The sequence below is a fragment of the Musa acuminata genome, chromosome BXJ3-11, assembly GCF_036884655.1.
Source record: "Musa acuminata AAA Group cultivar baxijiao chromosome BXJ3-11, Cavendish_Baxijiao_AAA, whole genome shotgun sequence".
Lineage (NCBI taxonomy): Eukaryota > Viridiplantae > Streptophyta > Magnoliopsida > Zingiberales > Musaceae > Musa > Musa acuminata.
The window spans coordinates 26,639,303-26,667,199 of NC_088359.1; the positions used below are offsets into that span (position 1 = coordinate 26,639,303).

Genomic DNA, 27,897 nt, shown 5'->3' on the forward strand with positions numbered 1-27,897 from the left:
TAGCTCGCTTAACGACCAACCGTCGCGTCGGTTCGGTGCCGTGGATCAATTATTTAGACGGGCGCCCGTGCGATCGCAGAAATCGTCATCGCCTCCTGAGCATACGAGTTGGAAGGGGAAAAGTCGACCCTAAATTCCCGTAGGGAGGGCGGGTGGCGGCAATAATGGCCACGCGAAAGTTCCTCTCTCTCGTCGTCCTCCTCGTCATCTCCGCCCCCGCTTCCTCTTCCCTCCCCTTCATCGTCTTGCACGGTACGACCGTATCCCAAAGGGCTACCGTCTCCCTGGTTCTTAAAGGTTATCGCGGAAGATTTTGTTGAATCGGTGTGAGAACTCTCTCTCTCTCTTTCGTGATGCTTGTTAGGGATCGGAGATCAGTGTGCCAATAAAGGGGTTGCGCAGTTTACCCAGCTTTTGAGCGATTGGTCTCGCTCCAAGGGATACTGCATGTATGTTTCCCCTTTCTTCCTGTTCGCTTTTTTATTCATGAAGCTCTTGCATCTCGGTCATTCTGTTAGTTCGTTTGCTTTTAATGTATTTTATGGAGATTATATCCTTATTTTTTACTATGTTCCTCTGTTAGATTACGAGCATTAGACAGCTCAGTTTTCTTCTTATTGCTGCAGATGGTGTCATTTGCAACCACACCATGAGCTTTCTAATAGTCTCCTGTAATACTGCCTCTTGAATATGCTTTAAGGTCTCAGTTAGCTATTGATTACGGAGAGGATGAGATGGGGATAGCTCAAATTTACAGGTTATATATATATATATATATATATATATATATATATTCTCAACGATATAATTGGCTCCTTGCAATAGAGGTGACAAAAATAGAAATGACAGACAAAGTTACTTGCATAAAGTGTGATATGTTATTTGATAATTATTGTCAAGACCTTTAAAATGACTATTGTGTCCAATTTGTCATTTTCTTCTTTATTTCATAACTTTTCAAGATTGGGAAAATTCAATGATTGCACTAAGCATAAGTTGTAAAAATAAGTACATCTTTCCATGCAGCACCTGACTTTACTAGTTTTAAATATTGGAACAAGTCCTTTTCTTTTTTAACAAAAAATTTCAGTGTAATTGATATTTGATAACTAGGCAGGAGGGAGGAATGGATGATAGATGTTAGGTCTAGTAGCAGAAGTTTCAATGGTCATTCAATCAAGATTTGTTCACATCAGAAAAGAAGTTACCAAATCGTGTTCTCCTGTTGAAGTAAATTGAGATTGAATGAGATTCTTTACTCTGCATCTTGACACCATCTGATGTTGTTACTGCTAAATTTTACATAGAAATAATGGCTTTTGGACAGTAGCTCTCAGTTTGCCTATTATTAAAAATAAACAGAGCAAGCCTTGTGCATGATACTGTTGTTCCTTTGTAACTTGGGTGACTAGGTTTGAGTTACAAAGCCTTTCTTTTCTTTTTCTCTTTTTTACCCCTACAAGGGTAAGGTTGTGTATATTGACCCTCTCCAGATTCTACATAGAAGGAAGCTCCATGCACTGATTTGTCTTCATTTTTCAAAATTAATATTGAAGAAACATACAAACTTACTGTCTTTATCTTAGACATAGTTTCTTTGTGAAGAAAAAAAAAAAAGAGGACCTAGGTGAATGCCAGTATTTTCCCCATACTTGTGACTAAATTTGCATTTGGATATTTCTTTCATGACATGTATTAGGAATTATACTTTAATTAGACATCATATTCATGCTGTAAGATACAAATGAGTGACACTATTATAGCATGTCTTGACATTAATATAGTCATTCTCTGTTCAGGATCATATTTAGGTTGTTTGATAAATCTAGTTTTTTGTCTGACATTTTACACTGTTTATTAGAGAAATTGGAGATGGAGTCTGGGACTCTTGGGTTATGCCACTTCAGGAACAGGTTGATATTATTCTTTGAAAAGTATGACTTTGCTAGAATTTTTCTTATACATTCTGTTTCTAACAAACATATTTCGCATGTTACAGGCAGATGTTGTATGTCAGAAGGTGATTAAGCTGTTTGGGTGAAGTTCATTAGAATTGATTCTTCATAAAGGTCAAAGTGCTTATCACTGAGCTCTTTGAATTGCATGCTTGGTTTGCAGGTAAAGGAGATGAAGGAACTTAGCATGGGTTACAACATAGTTGGTCTTTCACAGGTGATATTAAGTTTTTGCATGTTCTTTGTGCTTCTAGTAGTCACCTCCTGGATATATACGTGATTGGAAAATTATTAATTGTATTACAAAATAAGTTATATAGCATATACTTTCATCAAGATGGTAATAGAAGCCTAAGCTTATAATAGATATGCAGCATTATACAAATACTAAGTGTAGCTAGTAACTATTTTATATTGTAGTTGTTTGCCCATGTTATTTCCATGGTATAACATTTTGTTCTAACCGATACGGATACATATCAGACAGTATATACCAGCCTGATGGCCTGTCAGATCGGTGGCACGAAACGTGACACATGCCTCCCCAACATTGTGAAAAATCTTAGAAAAAATTCAACACCAGTGTACAGGATTCATACCAGTCTAGCTAGTGACCAGCCTGGGTCCAGTACCTGAAACATCAGAAGACCATGGTTATGTTTGTAGCTGAACTTGACTAATTTTAGAGGCAGATTTTATCTTTTTGTGTGTACTTCATCTGAGACAGCAGCCATTCTGATTTATATATATGAAGCTTTTTTCAGGTTAATGGTCCACTTAGTTAATCCAATGTCATGTATTGAAATCTTGGGGTATTTCATTTATCTCATACTAGTGATAAGCCACCAAGATTACAGTCCTGCTCCTTTCCTAGTCCGAGTGAGCAAACGGTGAGCAACACCCGAGAAAGATAATAATCTGCAAAATGATTTGCATGTGGGTGGTTAAGATAGGCTATTTTATTGAAGTTTCCCTACAAATGAACCACTTGTCAGTTAAGACTGATACAGACCATAAAACGTAAAGAGGCTTCCAAATATTCTGAACCCCTGGATTTTTCTTTTGGCTGCCATTTGATATTATTGGTGTTTTACCACAAAGTAGTTAGTGATAAATTTTAAGCTGTGTTTGACCTTGTGGATACACTTTGTGGTTCATGTTTCTTTTTAACATTAATGATTAAACTGTTACTTCATAAAATCCTGCATAAAATACTAAAGACAACACAAGAAGAAGGAAACCATAGGGGAGTAGATCCAACTTATTCTGCCTAGAATGAAAGTAAAGTTACTAAGGCTTGGTTAAAACAGAAATAGCCTAACCATGTGGCATATATTGTATATGATAAGGATGAATTTGGTGGCTTTGGCTTGTTTCTTGTCTGTTGTTTAAAGTCATTATAGTTTTTCATTTAGAGAATTAGGAGGTCTGTATTCTCTTTTGTAGGCATATGTGTACCTATTTAGCATGTAATACTATCCGTACACTTTTGTAACATAGTAGTGATAAGACCATTGTGCATTCACAGGCATCAGGTCCTTTTATGTATTCAAGTACTGTTTTCTTGTCAGGAGTTTTGATAAGTACCTTCCACAGCTTATGATGCTTTTTATCCCAGTATGCACACATGTGCACTTACAACCACATGCACATGCATGTGCTTGAATTGTTTGAAAATATGCAGAATTATTGTATTTTCTTGGATGTTGATGCCACAATTATTCTCTCTGCAGTTTGCTTCTATTGGACAACAAAGATCCTAGTTTAGTTTAAAAATACTTATTGATTCTGTTGAACTGTTCTTTCAGGGAAACTTGATTGGTCGAGCAGTAGTGGAGTCATGTGAAGGCGGACCTCCTGTAAGATGTTACACTTCTATATATTCCTTCCAAAATTTGTTTTGTTGTCCTGGAAATCATTTGTCTTTGCTGTTTCAGAAGCCATGAATAATAACTAGTGGTACCTTTGAGGCTTTGATAGTGGATGAAATGAGGTAGAATCATTTATGATGGTATGCTAATGTGCTAAGTAGGTTTATGGACTCTACAGTTAAGAGAGGTGAGACAAATAGTATTAGTGGTATGAGGAAAGATAGAGAGAGATCTAAGAAGGCTTTACATAAGATTATAAATAAAGATTTAAATTCTTTTAATTTAAGTAAAGATGTTCTTTTTTATATATCTCAACAATAAAACATTCATGTAGCCAACCTCAAATGGTCGGCACATTACAATTTATCATCATAATTTTTTAAACAACTGAATTATTTGGTCTAACATTATTCATGATATTTAAGAAAGCTTAGGGTTCCAGATATAAGCTGATAAATGTGAACAGAGGTATAATGTACTTTTCATCGATAAGTTATTTGCAAATCTCGATCATTCTGCATGATAGAACATAGATATAGAGCCATGCAACTTTTTAGCGTAATTGATAAGGACTTTAAGGGATGATACTTCTGTTAATAATAAAATGCATGATATAGGAATTACTGTAGTGATTTTCTACTTGGCATATCTACAACCATCGAAACTAATTTGTCCAGACTATGCGATTTTTGTTAGAGGATCTAAGCACCCCAAGATGGGATAAATTGAGTTGTCCTCAACAAAAGCACAAAACTAAAACAGATTTGATTGAGAATCTGCAAATTTCTTCTCATAAACAATATGTTGATCATTTATTAAGTACCAATAGATGTCATTCACAAGCTAATCATATTAGCAAAATCAATAACAATGACAAGTGGTAAGAATTTAGTGAGAAAGAGGAAATGAAGTATAATAATCCATTCGTTCTTTTGACCTATAGTCTATGTGCATGTTTCAAATACTCAAACCCTTGAGGCCTTCGGCGATTCATATATCACTTTCTTATAAGTGAAGGCAAAGAGTTTGCAATGCTGATAGTTCCTCTTTCCAGACTTGAAGGATAGATCCTCACAAGAGAAGACCCTTCTCTTATTCTAAAAATAAATAAACAACTAACTCTCACCAAACCATGGTTCACAGTGACTGAATTGATTATCCGCAGAATAGAGCTTTGCAATTGAAGCACTCGAGAGTTCAAAAGTCAAAGTACAGCACAATGGATTTTAGAGACCTCTAGCAAAAGGCGTCGTCAGTTTCCAATGAGCAAATCTAGGAAGATGCCTTCGTTGGCAAGTAGGTGCAGTTGACAGTAATTCAAATTTTCAAAATGCCTAGACTGTATCTTGATAGTTTGTGGTCACCTACAAACATGTGCAATCATCTATAGCCCATAAAAAGTTGTGGACACGAGTGGTCATCATCTGTGCTTAGTCTTTTCTTCAATTTGTTGCAGACCGACCTGCATGGTAATTCCCTTAAAATGATACTTATGCAGTTGACGACAGCAAACTGTAGTCAGTCAAAAACACCCGAACTGCTGGTGATTGTCAGTCATTTTGTGTTATATTTTGGGATGAGTTAAGGAATAATAAAATATATCCAAAGCTCTCCAAATGTTATTGTAAACCACTTATTTTTAGAACACTGTGGTCACAAAATAATAACTGCAATACACACATGAGAGACTAATCATATTGTCCTTAATGGCTTAGTGTCCACTTTGCTTGAGCCAATCCAAATGCACCTTGATCTTCATTTTATTCACAAGTGTCTGCATTTTGTTTCATCATAATCCAAAACTATGTGCGATACAAGTTGTTAAAATATAATGTATAGTCAGTCCCAGCAAATAACAGCCCCTGTACCAGAAAAGTTCTAAGGATAAAGAAACCTTTGGACACTAGGTCATGGGATCCTCGAGTTTGAAATTTTAACTTGGTTACAGCTAAAGGAAATATGTGTTGTATCATCCTCTAGAAACAATATATAGCAAAAGCAAATAGCTGTTTGTATCATCCTGTAGAAAATAACAATCATGTATCTGGCCTTAAACCAAAGAAAATCTACAAATTGATTTATACCCAAATTTATAACTTTCCCTTAGATTTATTATCTGGATAAGATACTACATCCAGCGTTTGACAGCTCTTCAGTAGCAGAAAAGTTATAGCAAAAGTTGTTGTATCATCCTGTAGAAACAATTGAGGGACACAAAATCATGTAACCGCCATTTAGAACTTTCCGGTGTTGTTGGAAAGTAATTGAGCCTTTTTCCTCCCTCAGTTTTGTTACTTGAGTAAGCTACTAATCCCAGCATATAACAGCTTCCAGTACCGGGAAAGTACTAGAGCATCTGATTGCTATGAAGTTTGACATGCTTAATTTTGGTATGTTGGATCCATTTCACCTATAGGTTTCCCTGATCCTTATATGAGATGTACTGGTCTTAAAGAGTTCACATTCCAACTTGATCTCGTGCTAATTGTTCTAGCTAATGCATGAAGGTAAACGAAGCCCCATGTGCAGTAAATCCAATTAAGGAGTCCAAAAAAATTGTGAGTGCAATCACCTATGTTAAACATATGCCATCTCATGCTGCAAATCCTGAAGATCTTGACAAGTTTTTTGAGCAAAACCTATGTTAAACATGGATAATTTTGACTCATAAGATAGGGGAAAAAAAGTAGATTATATGCAAAAGGGGGTTACTATGGTTTACTCAGTTTGCCATGGTGCCCATGGCCTCTTGGCAGCTTTTACATGTTTAACTGTCTGACTAGCCTGCCATGTAACATTGTTTTTCAGTTGTCTTCAACGTTCCCATGGCAGCCTCCTTAGCTGCAGCATAATCGTTTGATAAAATTGAAAGAACGAAGGGTATTGAGATTCGTGATAAATTGGAACACGTGGTTCAACAGTTTGTTTATTCTCTCATTAATTTGTTTTTCCTAAAGGCAAACCTACAGAAATTTATTTGCCAAGCTTACAGTGATGTTTGAATTTTGATCCCTTGTTAATACCTTGAAGAGAAAAGCACATAAGGTGTTGCTTCTAGAAGGACACATCAACAAATGTTCCTTAATGCTCTGTCTAGTTTCTTCTAATATATTTTGCAAACATGCTATGACATAGATATTCTATTTGATTAAGCATATTTAATTGACCTTTCTTGTACATCACAAGTTCACATATTGAGTCTGATGAACATAAAAAATTACCAGTAAAAGCTATATTTGAAATATCTGTTCTTTTATCAGTTTTCTCTTTATACTACTTACTGTGTTCCATTAGCTAAAAGATATGTCATGCTTCCTTTATGATACTTAATCAAATCAGGAATTCATGACAGGTTAAGAATTTCATCTCTCTAGGGGGGCCACATGCTGGTACTGCCTCAGTTCCCCTATGTGGTGTAAGTTTTCTGGAAGTAATTCTTGAATGTTTGTTTTCCCATGCAATCCACATGTTCTACTTCATTATGTATAAATAACCTTATTTACCTAAGATATAAACTTAGGCATGTGGAAACTTTAGTTTTTGCATTATTAACCACATAAACCTGTAGAACGTAATCCTCAAGTGCGTAATCCTCTAGTACTGAGGCATTTCCAAATTGTAAAATGACCAGGTGCTCACCTAGGTGCCCAAGCGAGGTGAGGCGACGCCCAAGCACCTAGTAAGTGGTCTTGGTAGGGTCCAAGCGGGCACCTTCAATTGGGCGTGGCCCAGGCATCAAGCGATCCCAACGCTCGTCTGAGGCAAATTGAAATAGAATCAAACCTAATCTAAATAGGTTCGTTCATTGATTCTGGTTTGATCGAACCAAATTAACTTAACTTCCACACCCCCTACCCTCGTGCACATAAGGTTGCTCCCTTGGAAAACCTGATCGACACACTATAAGGTGATCTCTTCCTCTCCATCAACGAATGACAATGGCATCTTCCTCTCTACCGATAGATAACGATAATGACATCCTTTGACGAGAGGCTTTTATGTGAGTGTGATCTTTAGCGAACTCTCGTAGTTTCTCTCTCCTTCCTTGTTGGTCGTCGCCCCCTCTCCCTCCCCAGACCCAAAAGCACCCTTCTTTCTCTCCTCAACCCCAACCGCCTCCTCCTGCCTCCTTCGTCGCCCCAGACAACACCCTCTCCTTTTGGCTCCTCCACAACCGCCTCCTCGATTGCACCTGATAGCACCCTCTCCCTCCTACTCCTTCATACAAACGCTAATAGCCTCCTTCGTCATAGCCCCTAGTAGCTTCAAAACAATTAAAGTATAGAAGAAGTGATGGTGATAATGCCATCCTTGACATCAGTAGCAGTTCCATGGATTATGGGGAACATACAAGACCCATCACATTGGTCTCGAACTATTTCTCTATTTGGTAATGTTTTTAGAAGGCGCTCGCCTAGGCACTCAAGTGAGGTGAGGCTTGAGAACCTTGTAACAGATCTGGACAAGGCGTTTGAAGGAGGCGCCACTTGGGCGCGTGCTTGAGCCTAAGTGTTGGGTGACTTAGGCATGCACTCGATCTAATCGAGTCTGAGTTCAATCCTTTTGGAATAGTTGGCTCAACCAAACCAAATAATCACAACATCCTGCCACCCCTCCCAAACCCAACCCATCGCCCCCCCCCCACCACCACCACCAACACCCAATGCTTGACGCAATCAAATGAACTCAGTGAAACCCTACTGTGAGCCTCCTTTGCACTATGTTGTCGGAGTGCAAGCCTCTTCCTCCCTATGTCATCGTTTGCAGCTTCTTTTCTCCACAACAGAAAACAACTTCCTCTTATGGCAAAGGTGGCCCGCCAATGATCGACGAGTGGATTTTTTGCTCACAACGGCCCGCCGACAACGTCTTCTTCTCACGGTAACTCTCTCTTTCTTCTTTCCATCATGCTGCCCCTCTTTCTCCTTCCCTTCCTCTATTGTTGTCATTGTCCACTTGTCGAGCCTCCTTGGACCTCAACAACCAACACCACCACCACACCCCCGCCCCCCCCGGGCCCGTCCTTCCCTCCGACAACGTCTTCTGCTGCTTGCCCCCCGTCCTTCCCTCACAACCAACAGTCGTCCTCCTTCCTATCTTCATCCTTCTTCTCCTTGTTCGCCTCCTACGTGATTCTTCCTCCTCCCTCTTCTCCTTCTCTTTGCATCTTCCCCCTCTTCCTCTTGCTATCCGCTTCTCCGTCGTTGCCCCCTCCCCCTCCCTCCTCCTTGATAGCTCCCCTCCCAATCGATAGCCACCAAGTCTCCTTGGATCCTAACAATCTCCTACTACCTAATTCCTCCTCCCTCTTCTCATTATATATATATATATATATATATATATATATATATGGGAGTGTTTCTCTTTGCTTGGACGATGGCGAGTGCCTCAGGCGTTTTGACACCTTAACACCTTTCAGTGGTAGCACCTTTTAACTACATTGTTTCCAAATTCCCAAGTGATACAGGTGGAGATAACCCTTATGTAAACTGTTGTGTGGTGTGTTCTTTCCTTTTGTCGAACAATTTCTACTTTTTGAATGTAGTTTAGTGAGGTAACAATAATAGTGTAATTAAATTATACAAGTTTTATAATGAAGTTTCCCTGCTTTGACTTACCCCTTTGCTTGTTTAAATATGTCCATTTTAATTTAAAATTTTCTGCTGCTTTAGAATGATTTACAGCCTTAGTTTTTTCATATATACTGCTTAAATAAAAACAATGATCGTGTAATGTAGAAACATAAGATGCAATTGTATGCTACAATATCTTTTTGGTTTTATTAAATATGAGTGTGCTGTTTCAATGTTGTTCTATTGCAGTCAGGGATTATATGCATACTTGTGGACAACCTCATCAAATCACAAATCTATTCAGATTATGTGCAGGTTTGTTGCCAACTATGGCTACACTATGCAATGAAGATCTTAGTGACCTTTAGGGAGATTCTTCCTCACAGTATTTTGTCGTAACATAATCCGTTAAGCCAAATATGGGTACTATTTGGTATCTCTGACTTGAAATTGATTTATTACAGGCACACTTGGCTCCTAGTGGTTATCTGAAGATCCCAACTGTGAGTATTGTATTTTCAGTCTTGACTGATCAACTTTGTCTTTTTGTTATCTATTTCAATTAGCTTAATGTTGTTTTTTGCTATTTAGTTATTTACTCCAAATCACTTGGAACTTTTGATGGTTGCATGGTAATTGAATAATAATGAACTGGACTTGCTAACCAACAATTATTTTTTTTGGGCAGGTAAAAATACTTTATTCCAAGTCTGTTATACAGCAATTATTATATAGAATCCAAACTCTCGTCCAAAACACTCTTCTCTTGTCTACGACTTCAAGATTCTTTCTTCATCCATCAACTAGAAACAGATTTTTTATGAAAAAAAGATGGCTTAGTACATGAGGTTCCCACTGTACGGGGTAGGATAGGGTCAATGGACATAGTCTTATCCAAGGAATACAATTTCGCCCAGAGCAGTTTATACCAACTGGTATGTTGGAACACGGACCACCTGGGTGGTTCAATCCTTTTTTTAACCCCACTACTTGGGGTTTAAAGCCGGCATTTTTTTCTGAATTGCATCCAGTTTTAGGTACTCAGGGTTTGACATGCAGACTGTGACCACCCTGACTGTGCCCACCATCACTCACCGCCTTCTGACCTCTCTGTCCTTTTTCTTTCACCACCTTTTTTCCTGCTCTGCCTTACCTTCTCTTCCTTTTCTTCTTCCCATCCTCATCCTCCCTCCCTCCAACCCTTTCTCCCGCTTCCTGATTTTCACCATGTGATGTGACATATCTGTGCAGTCCTCCAAAAATCCTCCAAAAACTTTTGTAGATCTAGGGCATAGGTGATATCTCCTCATCTGAAGGCCTCCCGTAAATATTGCGCAGTCCTCTGGTTGAGTCGGTGTAGATGCCATTTCTGTCACTGATTTGGCCAAAACTTGTCAAATATGATTGATTCATATTGATAGTTCACCCATGAAAAGTGGTATTAAGGCTGGTTTACAGTACATGACTCAATATATATCATGTGAATTCATTTCTTGAAAATATAGCATTGTCACATAGTAGATAACAAACTTCAATGAAGTACTTGGTATACGCTCAATGAAGAAATTTGTAGGCAAGTTTCTGTGGAAGCATAGAACAGAGGGGAAGACAAACAGAGAAAATGGATATGGAGATATCAGGTTTAGGATTTCTTGTGAGACCTATACTTATATCATGCTAGATGGGTATCATGCTAGTCACAATTGATATGAGCGCACGCCCGCACACACACCAATGATGGTCTATACCTCATATTGGGCAGGAATGATGACACAAGGGAGATTTTGATTGAAATATATGTAGCCTATAAGCTTATCATTTTGCAGCTTGATAGCATTATTAGACTGGACTGTTTGGGAGATATGTTCCATTGAGAGCATGATTTGCAACTTGATGGCATCTCTGAACTCACTGCTAACAATATAAATTGCTAGCAGGGTGAATTATGCTGTTACCTATGCCATTTCTTGGCAACTTTTCATGAAACCCTCACAAAAGTTTATGTATAATGGATAACATTTGAGACAAACAATCCGTTGTTAGGCAACAAAATTAAGAATTTATTGGATGATTTGAGCGCAAATATTTTACTTACAAGGAAGCTGACATTATATAATATGCCATGTTGAGAGATTCTGTCTTTATCGGGATAAGATGTTGGCCAGTGGTTTGCCTTTCTGCCTACCATAGGCTCTATTGCAGCAGTGGATAATATTCTGTTCTGTAAAACCTGTTGATTCTTGTTCCTGAAATTTCAATTTATTTACATTTATTACAATCAAGTAATTTGCAGATGACAGTATCAGTTCTAAGAAGATACTAAAATTTTTCACATGATCACCATGATTATGGATTGCTAGAACTATTGTTATTGTGGAGCATCAGGGAAGAATCACTAATAGGACTGTACTATGCATCAACCAACAGTTATCCTTGCACATCTTATTTATCAAATAAGGTTTACATGGTACATCAATTTTAGATACTTGGTACCAATGTTTAGAGCAAGTCTTTGTCATCCCTTTTTGAGTTTTTCTCCACATTATGTGTTGAATTTACTTGATTATGGATTCAAGTTATACTGCTCACAATTTTTGTTTTTCTAGGACATTCCTGAGTATTTGGAAGGATGCAGGTTTCTGCCAAAGCTTAACAATGAACTTCCCAGTGAAAGAAATTCTACCTACAAAGAAAGGTTCAGTAGCTTAGAAAATCTGATTCTTATAATGGTCAGTTCACAAAGCTTCTGTTTCATTTCTCAATTTTCTTGAAGGTCTGTGTTTCTGGTTAGCGACAGAGATGAACCACTAGGATCATTTGGGATAGTACAGATGAAATATTTACTACTTTTGGCATTACAATTTTTTGCTTTATTTACATCTTATCCTGCAAGATGGGACTACTATTTTTTTATTTATGATTTCTACTTGCTGGACAGTTCGAGCATGATACAGTTCTGATTCCTCGGGAGACATCTTGGTTTGGATATTATCCAGATGGTGCCTTTAACCCAATTTTGCCTCCACAACAGGTGAGGAATACCTTTTAAGTAACTCTGCACCAGACTTGATGATTATTGGGTGCAACCTTGTTTGCATGCAACCATAAAGAAATTCCTAGAGCAGTTTCTACATTAGCAACTGCAGTGTTACATAGGACATTAAGCTCATTTCTGTCTGCTTCTGATCTCTATTAAGTTGAGGATTATAGTAGTCAATTCAGTTGTAAATGAACCTACCAGAGTTCATCCAGGTCTAGGCTGCAGAACAAATGGGTAGTAGGTTTGTGGTTGAAATGCAGATTCATGGTTAGAACATATCACCGATGATAAACCTTGTAGATGTTACCTTTCAAGAGATCCATGCATGTAGATGGAAATTGATAAGATCACCTGAGGCCAATAAGTAGCAGAGCATGGTACAGGCAAAAATCTGATATTAAATATCTGATATAGAGTCAAGAATAAGAGTTGACATTGTTCCACATCAGACTTGCAACCAGAGCCTAGTATCATGTTTATATAAATTGTTATTGTGCCACATTAATAGGAAATGTTTGTTCAGTTTATCTTCAATGGGTCTCTGATTCTGATGAACCCAGTGTTCTCTGAAAATTAAGTATCTGATGCATAGGATTGTTTCTTCTATTTTATTCTTTCTTCTATAGGATTGTTTCTTAAATCTCATGTTAATTGAAAATAGGCTTAGATGATGATCATCATGATTCATGATGCCATAAATTTTGCAACATTGCCCTTGCATGCTGAGGTGTTAATTTTCATGCTATATGATGACTCAAATGGATCCATAGGAAGTATATTTGGACAAATTAAACTTTCTGTAGCTTCATCCTTTTTCTCTCTCTTTAATACCTTTATAATACTTGTATATATAAATGACTTTTTCAGACTTCTCTCTACACTGAAGACTGGATTGGTCTAAAAACTTTGGATGATGCTGGGCGAGTCAAATTTATCAGCGTCAAAGGAAATCATCTCAGAATCTCCCAAAGTGACATGAAAAAGCATATCGTGCCATACTTGGAGGAGAAACCAGAAAAGTTGATAAAGAAATGTCCCATGTCAGAATGGGTTTCATCAGCTTGGAATATCCTGATGGACAGGATGAATCCGACAGACGAGTCTCCTCCTCTGCTTTTGTCCTTAAAGGGTGCTGACATGTAAATTGTTTGATTCGAAACACCCCCCATCCTATGTTATCTATCTAGTTCGTTGAAATGCTCCACGGTGGTAAGAAACCTGTGTATTTATACTTACCACGTGTTTCAGGTTTTCTTTTTGAACTTTTCATGTGCTGTGTATATTTTAACTACGAAGGTCACTACTACAATTGTTATCACTCTTTTTTGTTTTTGTTTTTTTGTTGGTTTAAGTACCCAAATATTATTCCTTTAACGGCAAAATATATTGCGTTTGGAAGATCCCAACCGTGCGCTTCGTCTAGACTTGAGCATCGGATTGGTCCATCTCGACCACTTCAAGCTGTTCTCCCCGACGTGGTGGCTACATGACCTAAAGTCGACTATGATTATATGGTGGTGACATGATTTGATTACATGACCCAAAGTCGACTATATTATCATAATGGTCATAGTTAAGTCTCCCAAATCCACTGCTTCCTCAACAAAATTACAACCTTAAAAGGTAGTTGTGTAGAAATTCTGATATACATTGTATTTCAGCAAAAACAGATTTTTATTCTAGGAATATTTCCCTCCCTTTGAATATTTTTAATATATATGGCTAATATTTTATATCAAAGAAGAATATCATTCAAAATTATTCTTTATTCATGAAATATCTAGCTAAATTTTTTGTAGTATGTTACTTTTAGTGTTTCGATCTCTATATTATTAATCTAATAAATCAAAATACTATTGTTAGTATATAGTTAGTAGTATATTATTAATATACTGTTAACAATATAGTGAAAAGAGTGAGAAGATCGAGGCTATTGAGGCAACGACAGCGATAGCCATAGCTGAAGCGGGAGCGAGAGCGGCAACGGTTGCGACGACAACAGTGATTGTGGAGAAGCGAGCAGTCGGCGAGCAACGATTGTGGCAGCGACAGTAGCGGCGAGCAGCGACGGTGGCAGCGACAGCGAAGAAGAAATCTCGACGGCAAAATCGCGAAGAAGAAAAGCTGACGAATCTAGAGTGTACGGGCGAGGATCGAAGGTGCGAACGAGAAACGATAGACCTAAACAGAGAAGGGGATGAGGAGAAGGAGGAGGAGAGAGATCGAAAGGCTGAAGACCCAGAAGAAGGGTAGTGGGTGCGGAGTCGTCCAAAAGAGGCAACTTTATACATGCTGAGAGAGGAGGATGGGGTGGGTAGAGTGTGGAAGCAGAACGCTCAATAACCCTAATAAACTCCAACACTAAAACTCGTAATTCATTTTTCTTTCTTTTATTTTCGTGTGTGTGGAAATTAAGACGAAGGTAATATTTTCAATTTTATTTTTTAGGATACTGCTGATGACGACGACGACGATGATGGTGACGCCGATCCGGTCTTCGGAACGGCATCGAAGATAGGAGATATTTTTCTTATCCAGGCGGAAGGATCCGTTTACCACTGTGACCGCCTTACCTGTCTTGTGACTGTCGCAGGATTGGGGTCCACAAGATAGCATCGCCGCCTCCATCAATAGCTGTAGGTAGGACAAATGGGTGTTTCTGTTGCCCGTTGATATGGGGACGGGGACTGACGGTGGCCGACGTGACGAGGCCGCTGGGCTTTTCGGGTTGGTTGCAGAGTTCGGCCATTCGACGACCCCCATTGGCTGATGTTTAGTGGGCCCGATCAGCGGATGAAGAGAAATCTTCCGATATAATGGTTCATCTAATTCGCTGCGGATATTCTCTAATTTCATTTAAATTAAATACAAAATTAGACAAGCTTATATTTTGAATTCAAATTTAAGTTTAAGTGGCACACACATTTTATTGCGTGGCAGTATCCTCTTTTTCGATCTATAGTATATTCATCAGGACGCATGATCCACGCCCATCCCACTTTGAGATGCGTGTACAGTGTTTTGATCCACTTGATTTACCATTTAATGACATAATATGATTGATTTTGTAGTATTTATATTTTATAGTCTTCTCTATCCACCTTTGGGTTCGGAACGATTAGAAGCGCCGTGGGCGATCTTGGAGCGGTGGCCGTGGAGATGGAGCTCCGGCCGGTTTGTTGCTGGAGGACGACTGCGGAAGCCGCGCCCGCTCAATTATCGGGCCGGCGATGGGGCTTTTCTTACAAGTAAGTGGTTATCTTCCTTTGTTTCTTGGTCCGCTTTGGTTCTCGGTAAGGCCTGGCCTCGAGATTGCACGTTTGGAGGATTTGATGGAGCTGGAGCCGTCTGGCTCTCTTGTTCCAGCAGCGCCCATCTTGGGGCGTTCAAGGAAAAACCCTTTCGGTTAGAAATCGGTTAGGCGGTCGAAGAATTTGATTCATTCAGGGCAGCTTTGATCCATACTTTTGATTGCTGATACGAGTGGAATGCGTGCCATCTTGGAATTGACATTTTTGGTTCTCGAACTTCTTCTTCCCCCCTCTCGAGTCAGGTCGGTTTGGTTGTCTTCACATTCGTTTGCTCGATAGTTCTACATCATATTGATTTGCGCGCAAGCTGCAGATAACTCTATTATCATCAGGATGGCTTTAGGAAGACATCGTCTCGCTGATCCGGACCTTTACAACCTGCATCGGATGCCATTTAGGTGAGGCTAACTATGAGTTATTAGATCAACAGCACAAGATCCTACTTGGGGGTTAACATCAGTCTGCATCAGAGTGAGCATTTATTACTGTGTACCAGCAATCATCTGTATGAGATTAGACAGACAATGTCAAGTACACCGTAAAGAATGTGCTCGGAAACACCACATTCACCCAACCTAACCCCAGTTTGGATTTAGGGCCCTCTCTAATCACAGATACGAACCACTACAGCTCCAATCGAATGAGGCAACGCAAGTGTTGCCTGCCTGGGCCTTCCACTCGCAATCTGCATATTGTTCTGGTATTGAATATTAGGACTTGAAAGATCAAACATAAACAGCAAGCATCTTTACCGGGTGGGGTGCCACAACACAGCATAGTTTGCGGTCATCGATATGCTCAACATCTGATCCTATGAACCAAGATCCTAGTGATACATCCTCGTTCACGTACTTGTGCAGTATATGCCTGAAATTGAAGGAGTCAGAGATTTTATTTCACCAAGAGAGAACCAAAAACAGACAAATGAGATGTAGAATTGATCAAGAACTGCTGCTCTGTTAGATTTTAGCTTTGGTTCAATGAAAGCATAATTTGACTACCGAATTTATATCAAAATTTTCAAGCTAAAGTTGCCTTACTGGTTTATGGATATATAGGTGGCCAACTCATTCGAAATGGCATACGATTGACCAGTAGCATGTCGGAAGTATTTGTTACCATCCCCTCCAAAAAACTTGCAGTGTTCAGGTTCATAATATCTCACCCTCCCCCCTATAGCATGCATGATATTTTGCCTGTCAGTATAGATCACTTGACGATGCTAAACTAATCAATAACCAAAATCCATTGTCTAACACTCACTTTCGAGCAAGGACACAGCCACACTTCATGCATCCAATATATACTCGAGGTTTCAAACGATGCAAAATTTTGAAGGTAATCAAAATAATCTACATCCCACTAAACAGGATGGCCGCACCTTGGCTGATTACAACATCCAGAAGGAGTCCTCCTCCGCGGAGTCCTCCGCCTCCTTCTGGATGCTGTAATCGGCCTGGGTGCGGCCGCCCTCGAACTGCTTGCCGGAGATGCGCCTCTGCTGGCCCTCTTATACTGAATCGGAGCCTCGACATTGTCGAGGCTCCGATTCAGAACTGAACAATGTTCAGAACTGTACCAGTATTATTCAGAAACGGTGGTGTGCTGTAGGAAAAAAAAAAAAGAAACGGTGTTTGCACTGACAAAAAAGAAAAAAAAACGGTGCAATGTTCAGAACATGGTTAATGTTCTGAACACGGCGGCAATAATGGCCACGCGAAAGTTCCTCTCTCTCGTCGTCCTCCTCGTCATCTCCGCCCCCGCTTCCTCTTCCCTCCCCTTCATCGTCTTGCACGGTACGACCGCATCCCAAATGGCTCCCGTCGCCCTGGTTCTTAAAGGTTATCGCGGAAGATTTTGTTGAATCGGTGTGAGAACTCTCTCTCTCTCTCTCGTGATGCTTGTTAGGGATCGGAGATCAGTGTGCCAATAAAGGGGTTGCGCAGTTTACCCAGCTTTTGAGCGATTGGTCTCGCTCCAAGGGATACTGCATGTATGTTTCCCCTTTCTTCCTGTTCGCTTTTTTATTCATGAAGCTCTTGCAGCTCGGTCATTATGTTAGTTCGTTTGCTTTTAATGTATGAGTTTTTATCTAGATTATATCCTTATTTTTTACTATGTTCATCTGTTAGATTACGAGCATTAGACACCTCAGTTTTCTTCTTATTGCTGCAGATGGTGTCATTTGCAACCACACCATGAGGATTCTTTGCTTTCTAATAGTCTCCTGTAATACTGCCTCTTGAATATGCTCTAAGGTCTCAGTTAGCTATTGATTACGGAGAGGATGAGATGGGGATAGCTCAAATTTACAGGTTATCACATATATATTCTCAACGATATAATTGGCTCCTCGCGATAGAGGTGACAAAAATAGAAATGACAGACAAAGTTACTTGCATAAAGTGTGATATGCTATTTGATAATTATTGTCAAGACCTTTAAAATGACTATTGTGGTCAATTTGTCATTTTCTTCTTTATTTCATAGCTTTTCAAGATTGGGAAAATTCAATGATTGCACTAAGCATAAGTTGTAAAAATAAGTACATCTTTCCATGCAGCACCTGACTTTACTAGTTTTAAATATTGGAACAAGTCTTTTTCTTTTTTAACAAAAATTTTCAGTGTAATTGATATTTGATAACTAGGCAGGAGGGAGGAATGGATGATAGATGTTAGGTCTAGTAGCAGAAGTTTCAATGGTCATTCAATCAAGATTTGTTCACATCAGAAAAGAAGTTATCAAATTGTGTTCTCCTGTTGAAGTAAATTGAAATTGAATGAGATTCTTTACTCTGCATATTGACACCACCTGATGTTGTTTCTGCTAAATTTTACATAGAAATAATGGCTTTTGGACAGTAGCTCTCAGTTTGCCTATTATTAAAAATAAACAGAGCAAGCCTTGTGCATGATACAGTTGTTCCTTTGTAACTTGGGTGACCAGGTTTGAGTTACAAAGCCTTTCTTTTCTTTTTCTTTTTTTTCCCCTACAAGGGTAAGGTTGTGTATATTGACCCTCTCCAGATTCTACATTGAAGGAAGCTTCATGCACTGATTTGTCTTCATTTTTCAAAATTAATATTGAAGTAACTTATAAACTTACTGTCTTTATCTTAGACATAGTTTCTTTGTGAAGAAAAAAAAAAAAAGAGGACCTAGGTGAATGCTAGTATTTTCCCCATACTTGTGACTAAATTTGCATCTGGATATTTCTTTCGTGAAATGTATTAGGAATTATACTTTAATTAGACATCATATTCATGCTGTAAGATACAAATAAGTGACACTATTATAGCATGTCTTGACATTAATATAGTCATTCTCTGTTCAGGATCATATTTAGGTTGTTTGATAAATCTAGTTTTTTGTCTGACATTTTACACTGTTTGTTAGAGAAATTGGAGATGGAGTCTGGGACTCTTGGGTTATGCCACTTCAGGAACAGGTTGATATTCTTCTTTGAAAAGTATGCCTTCGCTAGAATTTTTCTTATACATTCTGTTTCTAACAAACATATTTCGCATGTTACAGGCAGATGTTGTATGTCAGAAGGTGATTAAGCTGTTTGGGTGAAGTTCATTAGAATTGATTCTTCATAAAGGTCAAAGTGCTTATCACTGAGCTCTTTGAATTGCATGCTTGGTTTGCAGGTAAAGGAGATGGAGGAACTTAGCATGGGTTACAACATAGTTGGTCTTTCGCAGGTGATATTAAGTTTTTGCATGTTCTTTGTGCTTCTAGTAGTCACCTCCTGGATATATACGTGATTGGAAAATTATTAATTGTATTACAAAATAAGTTATATAGCATATACTTTCATCAAGTTGGTAATAGAAGCCTAAGCTTATAATAGATATGCAGCATTATGCAACTACTAAGTGTAGCTAGTAACTATTTTATATTGTAGTTGTTTGCCCATGTTATTTCCATGGTATAACATTTTGTTCTAACCGATACGGATACATATCAGACAGTATATACCAGCCTGATGGCCTGTCAGATCGGTGGCACGAACCGTGACACATGCCTCTCCCCAACATTGTGAAAAATCTTAGAAAAAATTCAACACCAGTGTACAAGATCTGGATCTGCCAATGTGCGGCCATCCTGTTTAGTGGGATGTAGATTATTTTGATTACCTTCAAAATTTTGCAGCAACATTGGGAAACACTTTAGCAAGGCAACGTTTGAAACCTCGAGTATATATTGGATGCATGAAGTGTGGCTGTGTCCTTGCTCGAAAGTGAGTGTTAGACAATGGATTTTGGTTATTGATTAGTTTAGCATCGTCAAGTGATCTATACTGACAGGCAAAATATCATGCATGCTATAGGGGGGGTGAGATATTATGAACCTGAACACTGCAAGTTTTTTGGAGGGGATGGCAACAAATACTTCCGACATGCTACTGGTCAATCGTATGCCATTTCGAATGAGTTGGCCACCTATATATCCATAAACCAGTAAGGCAACTTTAGCTTGAAAATTTTGATATAAATTCGGTAGTCAAATTATGCTTTCATCGAACCAAAGCTAAAATCTAACAGAGCAGCAGTTCTTGATCAATTCTACATCTCATTTTGTCTGTTTTTTATTCTCTTTATATTTATGTGGCCCTTTTATAATTGGATAAGATAACTAATTTTGTTCCGTTCAGATATTTTAGTCAATAGACTAAGTCCTCCACTTGAAAAATAATATTATCGTTTTGCTAGTATCAAGATCTATAATCTTTCTTGGTGAGAGAGTCGCAATCGCAAATGAATTCAACAAAGGTTCAAGATAAACAGATTCAAGTGTAAAAAGCAGATTAACAATGCTTCTAACTGCTTATCTTCACATGGCTCCTTGGTGGTATCTGATGCATTCTTGGTTTGCACACGTTCTTCCTCAGGTATCACAGACCAGTTGGGAGACTGCACCGCTCTTAACCACTTGAAGTCATCCACATTGGCCCAATTCCCCGTTTCCTCCTCCAGCCCGGAGTCTCTCAGCTCCTCGATCCCTTCGTAGAACAATAAGTTTCCTGTCTTGAAAATGACAGGAAAACAACGTCAAGGCCGGGGAAGGGGCATACTTTGTAGCGTAAATGCTGCATACTTCGATTAGGACCGTTCTTAACATAGCGAAAGATAGAACGGGTGGTATCCGAGGCGAGATTTGGGTTCGCAAATAGACCCAATCGTTGAGTTAGATTTGGGTTCGTGTAAATGTAATAAGGGTTGCAATTAGGTGAAATTGACTTGGGTCAGGTCAGACCGCAGAAGCAACTGATGAGAGTGGATGTAAAGACCAAATAATTAAATGAGGATATAAGTGATAGTAAGTGTATGTTTGAATAATGAAATGTGTATTAAGGTCCGATGCATATTTCAAATATGAATTGATGTTTCATACACTTGTTAACATTTACAAATGAAATTTGTGTAATAACCTACTTAAGATATTGTGGTGTGTTATTGTTGTTGTATTTATAATTTTAATAAAACAATTTAATTATTATTTTATTTTCTTAAAAATGTATTATTCTTCCCTCTATGTTGGGTTTATACCATCTGATATCACATTAATCCTTTTGGCATTATTGTTTGACAGTAAAAGCATATCAAAAAAATTAAATATTTAAATTAAGCATATCAAAAATTAAGTTGGAATTGGAAGAGAGCACAAAGATGAAAAAGAGTTGTGTGGCATTGAAAGAAAAGCATAAGAAAGAAGGAATAGGAGAAGACTAAGAAGTAAAGGCAAAGCTCTAGAAGGAGTTATAAGTGGGTAGGGAGGCGAGCGACATAGATTGATGCGAAGGGTGATAGAGAAACGTTCAAATTATCATTTCAACTATTGATTTTATGATGTCAATCCAACATGTGATATCACGTACTATCTGTCATCATAATAGTTGACTTTAATAAAATATGATCATTTATTTTATTTTTAAAATTATAAAAATCTTAATATAATTTTTTAAAATATAAACATAACTATTCCAATAGGAACTACTAGGAGTCTACTATTTTTTAATTTGGATCTATACCCTTATATATATATATATATATATATATATATATATATATATATATATATATACTGTCGACAAGGTAAAAGGTTGTCCGCCATTTGTCGACAAGGTAAAAGGTTGTCCGCCATTTGACGTGGGGCGGCAATTCTATGTTAGATCTGCGTTCCGACACATAACCATTTCTTTTCGCTACACAAAGCCCACACCGGTAGTATAAAGTGCCCACTTTGTCCAATATCAAAACAAAAGATAAAAAGTGCACTAGAGCATTCCAAGAAAAATTACATAAAATTCAAATAATGTAAATTTGGTTGTTAATTTTCTCACATAATTCTAACCAAGAGATATTCCCAACTACATTTCATAAATTTGTTTAAGAGACTGATTTCATATGTGAGTATTAATTAAGGTTTGCTTCATGATCGAATATTTGGAAGGTATGTATCGATTGATGAGAGGATAGTGCGTGGTGTGTCAGATGTCGACACGTGGACACCTGCTTCATATCACCGTGCCTAATAGGTCTCCACATGAGGTTAGACGTGCCACGACCCTTCGATAAGCTTGATAGTATAAATAGAGCTTCCTCACCACCGTTGCAGGCAAGGCTACGAAAGGCCAACCAGTTGAAGCAATGCTCGCAGAAAAGAGACATCCACGTAGATGGATGATCACATCCGATTCTCGTGATGATCGCCGCACACGTGGATGGACGACATTAAAGACTTCACGGTGCATCCCCCCCGTGAGCCTCCGACAGATGCATGAATAATCTTTAATTATGATTCAGACGGTGACTCGTTCGATAATAGATTAGCAATTTTATATTAAATCTTAATCGTCACAAGTTTAGGATACCGATCGCATTAGAAAAATGTGATTGGTCGAGCATTCTATGGAATAGAAAAAAGAATGTTTTATAGGGGGAGGAGGCACAGGATCGATTATTTTGAGAGAAATGATGGGAAAAAGAATTAAGTCTCCAGTTTCTAATCACAAACTCAGGCTTTTTTTTTTTTTTTTTGTTCTTTTGTGTTCTGTTGGGACTCTAGCTAGAAGAGTCATAATCTGTTGGGATTATAGTTAGTAGAGTCCTAATCTATTAGGACTAGATTAGGACTGTTGGGAAATCGTGAGGAGTCCATCTCATGCGTAGCGGAAAACAAAACAAGACCATATTTCCCATAGTTAAGTACATGGCCGTTGTGCGACGATTGGTGCGCAAAAAATTTGCTGATCCGAAAAATCGCATATATCATGTCAGAAGCATTACCTGGGGAGATCGTATATCCCCGAATTTCCAGATCCAATGAAGAGGATGAAGGAGCACTAGCATACTCCTCTGTAGTGGTAATCCACACAGCAGACGCAGTGCGACGACGCTCCTTAGATCACCGCGGGATCTTTCTCTCCCCGTGCACCACGAGGCTGCCGGAGCAAGGAGGAGGAGAGGAGACTGAGGAGAATAAGAGGGGCGTCCTCCTATCTATATAAGTGCTAGAAGCATATCCTTAACGGATCCTGTTCACACTAAATTTTTATCTCGTTCACATTGAATCTTTATCCAATCTTCCAATCGGATCTCATCCATAGGATCTAAAATAAGGACTTCACAACATCCACTTAATATGTGTGATCCTCTAGGCACGATATCGAACTGGCCATGAGTCGTTTCCGTTAGAACTCCTTCTGATATAGTGAATTATTGCTAATAATTCACTCGACTCATCAACTATCGACGTACTAGGCCACAATGCCATAGTCCCTAGACGATACAAGAAGATCTAATCCTTCGAACATGTATATCCTTAGTTACCATGTATATATAGTCTCTTATTCATCTAATCTCAGAGACCGTATATTGGGCATGGTAAAATCAGGCCCATACGAAATCCTGTCCGAGTCTACCTCTAATCGGATTCTCCCGAAGAACTCCTCTCTCAATCTGAACGACCCTGGTCAGAAATTTTACCTGAGCGAGCACACGCGAGATATTCCTCTCACGAACAGCGAGCGAAATGACGGGCAACACCTTTCCTGTTATCCGAAAGCCCCATCCAAGCTGAAAGCCTTTTAACTGCAAATGATTCCAGGAAACAAAACAGTGTCAAAAGAATGGAATAAACAGAGTTCTTGGAAAGATTACAGCTCAACTTTGTACTGCCAGTTTCTCCAGATGCATGTATGCCGACTGTAACTCTACCAAATCGAACCAGATTATGCACCACCGGAAAATATGAATTCCAAGTTGTCACGGATAAAGTTCTAAACAGGATGTTTGATGTAATACTTATGTATGTCTGTGTCTTCCTGTTTGTTCATGCTTTCCACAGCATGTAGAGGGATGACCGAAGGCTTAATAGTTCCATTTTAGTTGGGTTGGTGGCCGTTTTAGGCTTGTAAATAAAGGATGTGTCATGTGAATGTTAAATCTCGTATTTTGATGATGAAACCACTTGATATGTGTTTATGATTTAATCTACGTTTTGAGTGACGCAGGATGCTTCGATCAGGATGAGACAATTAAAGCAGGAAAATCATGTTGTGCCGGAGGAACATGTCAGAAGATTGGACGTCGGGCCGATGGATCGGTCGACGTATCGACAGAAGACTTCGGGCCGTGGATTCGGGCATCGGGCCAAGAAGACCGGGTGTTGCGCCAAGGATATCGGAGTTGCGGAGTCAATTGGCTGATTGGGCAATAGGCCGCAAGAGAGGACGATGCGCCGAAGAATCGAACGAAGCGTCGTAAGACCAATGACATGCCGGACAACTTGATTATTGCTTTGTATTAATTGTCTCGATTGAAGTTTTATTAAGTGTGCAGGATTAACTACGATAGCTTGAAGACATAAAGCAAGTCTACCGGAGTCAAGTTCGATGGGTGTTCGAGAGTCCGCAAGAAGTCCGAAGAATCGTTGGAAGTGCTGCCGGAACCAACCAAGAAGGAATCGGGGACTTGCCGAAGTTTTCGGAAGTCCGTCGGAAAGATCAACGGAGGTTCGTGGAGATCACCGAGAAGAATCGGATACTTGCCAAAGACTAGTTGAACTCGCCACAAGACCGGGAGCTTGCTGGGAATCCGCCGGAAGAAATCCGAGGGTGAACCACTTGTAAAAGGTTGTAAGAGGGGTATTTGTCCTTCCCCTTCAAAGTGATTTGCTAGTGGAAGTTGGGAGCTTCATCGAAGAAGGCTTCGCAAGTGGATGTAGGTCATTTGACCGAACAACTTTAAATTGGTGTGGTCCTTGAATGTGTGAGTACTTACCTTTCCGAAATCATTATTTACACAACATCAAGCTTTCGGTTTTCATCTTCTCACGTTACTCGAGCTACTTTTATCTAGTCATTCATTGTCAAATCGAAATCTCTACACATTTTCGAAATCGTCTTTCAAACTTACAAGTTTTAATCCACTGTACTAATTCACCCCCCCCCCTCTTAGTGCCGCTCTGATCCTAACAATTGGTATCAGAGCCACGGTTTTCTACTTTGGTTTAACACCCAAATAGAAATGGCTCTTTTCGGCTTTCAAGAGGGTTACTTTCTCATTCGTCCTCCCTTTTTCAATGGGACGGACTACACTTATTGGAAAACTCAAATGAGAGTTTTCTTACTTTCTTTGGATTTGAATTTATGGCAAATTATCTTGATAAAGATCTTGATAAAGATGCTGCTCCATATTTCCACAAAGCTGTTAAATTTTATGATAATCTTGCCAAGCAGCTGGTTAGCCAGGGCCATGTTTTGGACCTTTTTGCTTCAGCACTTGATCAGGTTTGATTTGTTTGTTGTCTTCATTGTTTTTAACTTTTTATACCTAATAAGTCATTTTTTTGTTTTCAAAATCAAGTTACAAGTAGTCAGTCTATTTGTGTAATAATGAGATGTGTCATTTTAGCACGCTGTGAACATTACACTAGGACAGTTCCAGTGACTATGATGTGTGAACGTTTCAGGTTTGTTTGTTGTGTGTTGTGTCCTTGTTGGAAGTTGGATACTTCAGTACTTATTAGGACCTTGTAGTACCATTGACAAAATTTTCTATTAATGTCGTGCAAAATATGTAAGACATTTATCCATCTATATTAGTTTTCAAGGCAGGTCAAATTTTGATGTAGGTTTAACTGATGACATAATCGAATGTTTTTATGTATGTGTTTGAACTTTGAAGTATATATATGAATTTTGCTACTATAAATGGTTGCTAGATTTTTATATATTTTTTATGATAATCATAGATTCTAATTGTACCAAGTAAAAAATAATATAATAATATATGAGATTCACATGAAACAATGGCCATGTCGGTACTTTGACGTGTCCTACACTTGTGAAAATTTTCATGTCATCATGTTCGAGTCTCGTGTTAGTGGCTGTACTCCCGAGGAGGGAAGTTCTATGGATGTCGAAGTGCTTAATATATTTTCTAACCCTTTCTGAATATGTTCAGGTTGGGGTTGCGGAGATGAAATTAGCAGTTGAAAGAACTGGTGGACTAGTTGTACTCACTGAAAGTTTTGGACATCCGGTTTTCAAAGATTCTTCTTTTAAGCGAATTTTTGAGGATGGAGAGCAGTCTCTAGGCCTTTCTTTTAAGTAAGTTGGTTGCATCCTTCCCTTGCATTATACATCACATTATCATTCTTCACTTATTTGTTAGTACAGAAATTTGATTCATGTGACTGTACCAATGATGGGGAAGCTGTGATGGACCTAATAGCCTGTAGATACTGAAAAGTTAGAAATTATTTTTAAAGAAACTGCTAAAAAGTACCTTATAATCCAAAAAGAGGTGACACTCCTCAGAATATGGTGAAGACATGACATATTTGATTCATTTATTTCTACTTCCATTATGTATTGTTGATAGACCTGCTGGACTTTAGTTTGAACTTAGTGTGAACTCCATAACTCCCTTCTTCTATATTACTCATAAAGCTCCATCATGTATGCATCGTTTAGTTTGGTTTCATCCTTGGAAGGTTCTTCTATTTTTGAGTCTGAGTGTTGCTCCTTTTGTTTTAATCAGATTGTGAGAAGTCATTATTTCTCTTATGCTTTTCCTTAGGAAAAGCTAGTTAACCATATATACTTGATCTGATCTATGGGGCATCCGTTCCATTAACCACCCTGTTCTAATAAATTGAGAAATAGAAAAATCTTAATGCTAGGAGTAAGACTGATGTATTTAATGCATGCTTCGCATATGACCTGGATTACAGATGCTAGATAAGTAATAGGGAGAAACATGAATCAGGTCTTCCTTTTGTCAGAATTGAGAAATATGATTGACAAAATGGAGAAATCTACTTTCAAGTGCTACCAATATTATGAAAGAGGTATTATGTTTGCAATGTGCATTATTCCTTGGTGTATAAAGTGGACCCAACTATTGTGCATATAAATTTCGAGAGCGTTGCAGAATCTGGACAGATATGCTAGAAACAAACGAGACATGGTTGTTTTATTGTTGTCATTACATACAATCAAGTTTGCTTGGGCTTGGGATAGTTATGATATCCACATCAGACTTGCAACCAGAGTCTAGTATCATGTTTATATATATTGTTATTGTGCCACATTAATAGAAATGTTTGTTCATTTTATCTTCAATGGGTCTCTGATTCTGATGAACCCAGTGTTCTCTGAAAATTAAGTATCTGATGCATAGGATTGTTTCTTCTATTTTATTCGTTCTTCTATAGGATTGTTTCCTAAATCTCATGTTAATTGAAAAAAGGCTTAGATGATGATGATCACGATTCATGATGACTTATATAAATACCTTTAGAATACTTATATAAATAAATGACTTTTTCAGACTACCCTCTACACTGAAGACTGGATTGGTCTAAAAACTTTGGATGATGCTGGGCGAGTCAAATTTATCAGTGTCAAAGGAAATCATCTCAGAATCTCCCAAAGTGACATGAAAAAGCATATCGTGCCATACTTGGAGGAGAAACCAGAAATGTTGATAAAAAAATGTCCCATGTCAGAATGGGTTTCATCAGATTGGAATATCCTGATGATGGACAGAATGGATCCGACAGAGGAGTCTCCTCTGCTTTTGTCCTTCAAGGGTGCTGACATGTAAATTGTTTGATTCCAAACACCCCC

General features: G+C 38.5%; 2 protein-coding genes across 7 annotated transcripts; both read left to right on the forward strand.

Moving 5' to 3' along the window:
• The first annotated feature begins 76 nt into the window (after positions 1-76).
• Positions 77-27,889, forward strand: LOC135652735 (uncharacterized). 2 transcript variants are annotated; one of them, XM_065173932.1, is made up of 12 exons: positions 77-252; positions 365-449; positions 1,862-1,913; positions 2,000-2,020; positions 2,119-2,172; positions 3,764-3,814; positions 7,179-7,241; positions 9,649-9,714; positions 9,864-9,902; positions 12,006-12,128; positions 12,338-12,430; positions 27,599-27,889. In XM_065173932.1, the coding sequence occupies exons 1-12, from the start codon at positions 165-167 to the stop codon at positions 27,872-27,874; spliced, it is 1,011 nt and encodes a 336-aa protein (XP_065030004.1). In that variant the 5' UTR covers positions 77-164; the 3' UTR covers positions 27,875-27,889. The 2 variants fall into 2 exon arrangements, with proteins under 2 accessions (XP_065030004.1, XP_065030003.1); XM_065173931.1 differs by lacking the exon at positions 27,599-27,889 and adding an exon at positions 13,307-13,757 and having other exon boundaries at positions 80-252.
• LOC135652736 (uncharacterized) lies at positions 15,541-24,962 on the forward strand. Of its 5 annotated transcripts, XR_010502187.1 has the most exons (8): positions 15,694-17,546; positions 17,659-17,743; positions 19,149-19,200; positions 19,287-19,307; positions 19,406-19,459; positions 19,911-19,998; positions 20,089-20,218; positions 20,650-21,153. XR_010502187.1 is itself a non-coding variant. In XM_065173933.1 (6 exons), exons 1-6 carry the CDS (start codon positions 17,429-17,431, stop codon positions 24,466-24,468), a joined length of 525 nt encoding a protein of 174 aa, XP_065030005.1. In that variant the 5' UTR covers positions 15,694-17,428; the 3' UTR covers positions 24,469-24,850. The 5 variants fall into 5 exon arrangements, 4 of the variants coding, with proteins under 4 accessions (XP_065030006.1, XP_065030005.1, XP_065030008.1 ...); XM_065173933.1 differs by lacking the exons at positions 19,911-19,998; positions 20,089-20,218; positions 20,650-21,153 and adding an exon at positions 24,274-24,850; XM_065173936.1 differs by lacking the exons at positions 19,911-19,998; positions 20,089-20,218.
• Positions 27,890-27,897: the final 8 nt, after the last annotated feature.

What these genes read in the sequence shown, in the direction of transcription:
- LOC135652736 (XM_065173933.1), top strand. Translation starts at nt 17,429, where the DNA reads ATGGTTAATGTTCTGAACACGGCGGCAATAATGGCCACGCGAAAGTTC. An exon ending in CGCTCCAAGGGATACTGCAT is followed by an intron (nt 17,744 to 19,148) that starts GTATGTTTCCCC and finishes ACTGTTTGTTAG; the next exon opens with AGAAATTGGAGATGGAGTCT. An exon ending in TTATGCCACTTCAGGAACAG is followed by an intron (nt 19,201 to 19,286) that starts GTTGATATTCTT and finishes CGCATGTTACAG; the next exon opens with GCAGATGTTGTATGTCAGAA.
- LOC135652735 (XM_065173932.1), top strand. Translation starts at nt 165, where the DNA reads ATGGCCACGCGAAAGTTCCTCTCTCTCGTCGTCCTCCTCGTCATCTCC. An exon ending in CCCCTTCATCGTCTTGCACG is followed by an intron (nt 253 to 364) that starts GTACGACCGTAT and finishes GATGCTTGTTAG; the next exon opens with GGATCGGAGATCAGTGTGCC. An exon ending in CATGTGAAGGCGGACCTCCT is followed by an intron (nt 3,815 to 7,178) that starts GTAAGATGTTAC and finishes AATTCATGACAG; the next exon opens with GTTAAGAATTTCATCTCTCT.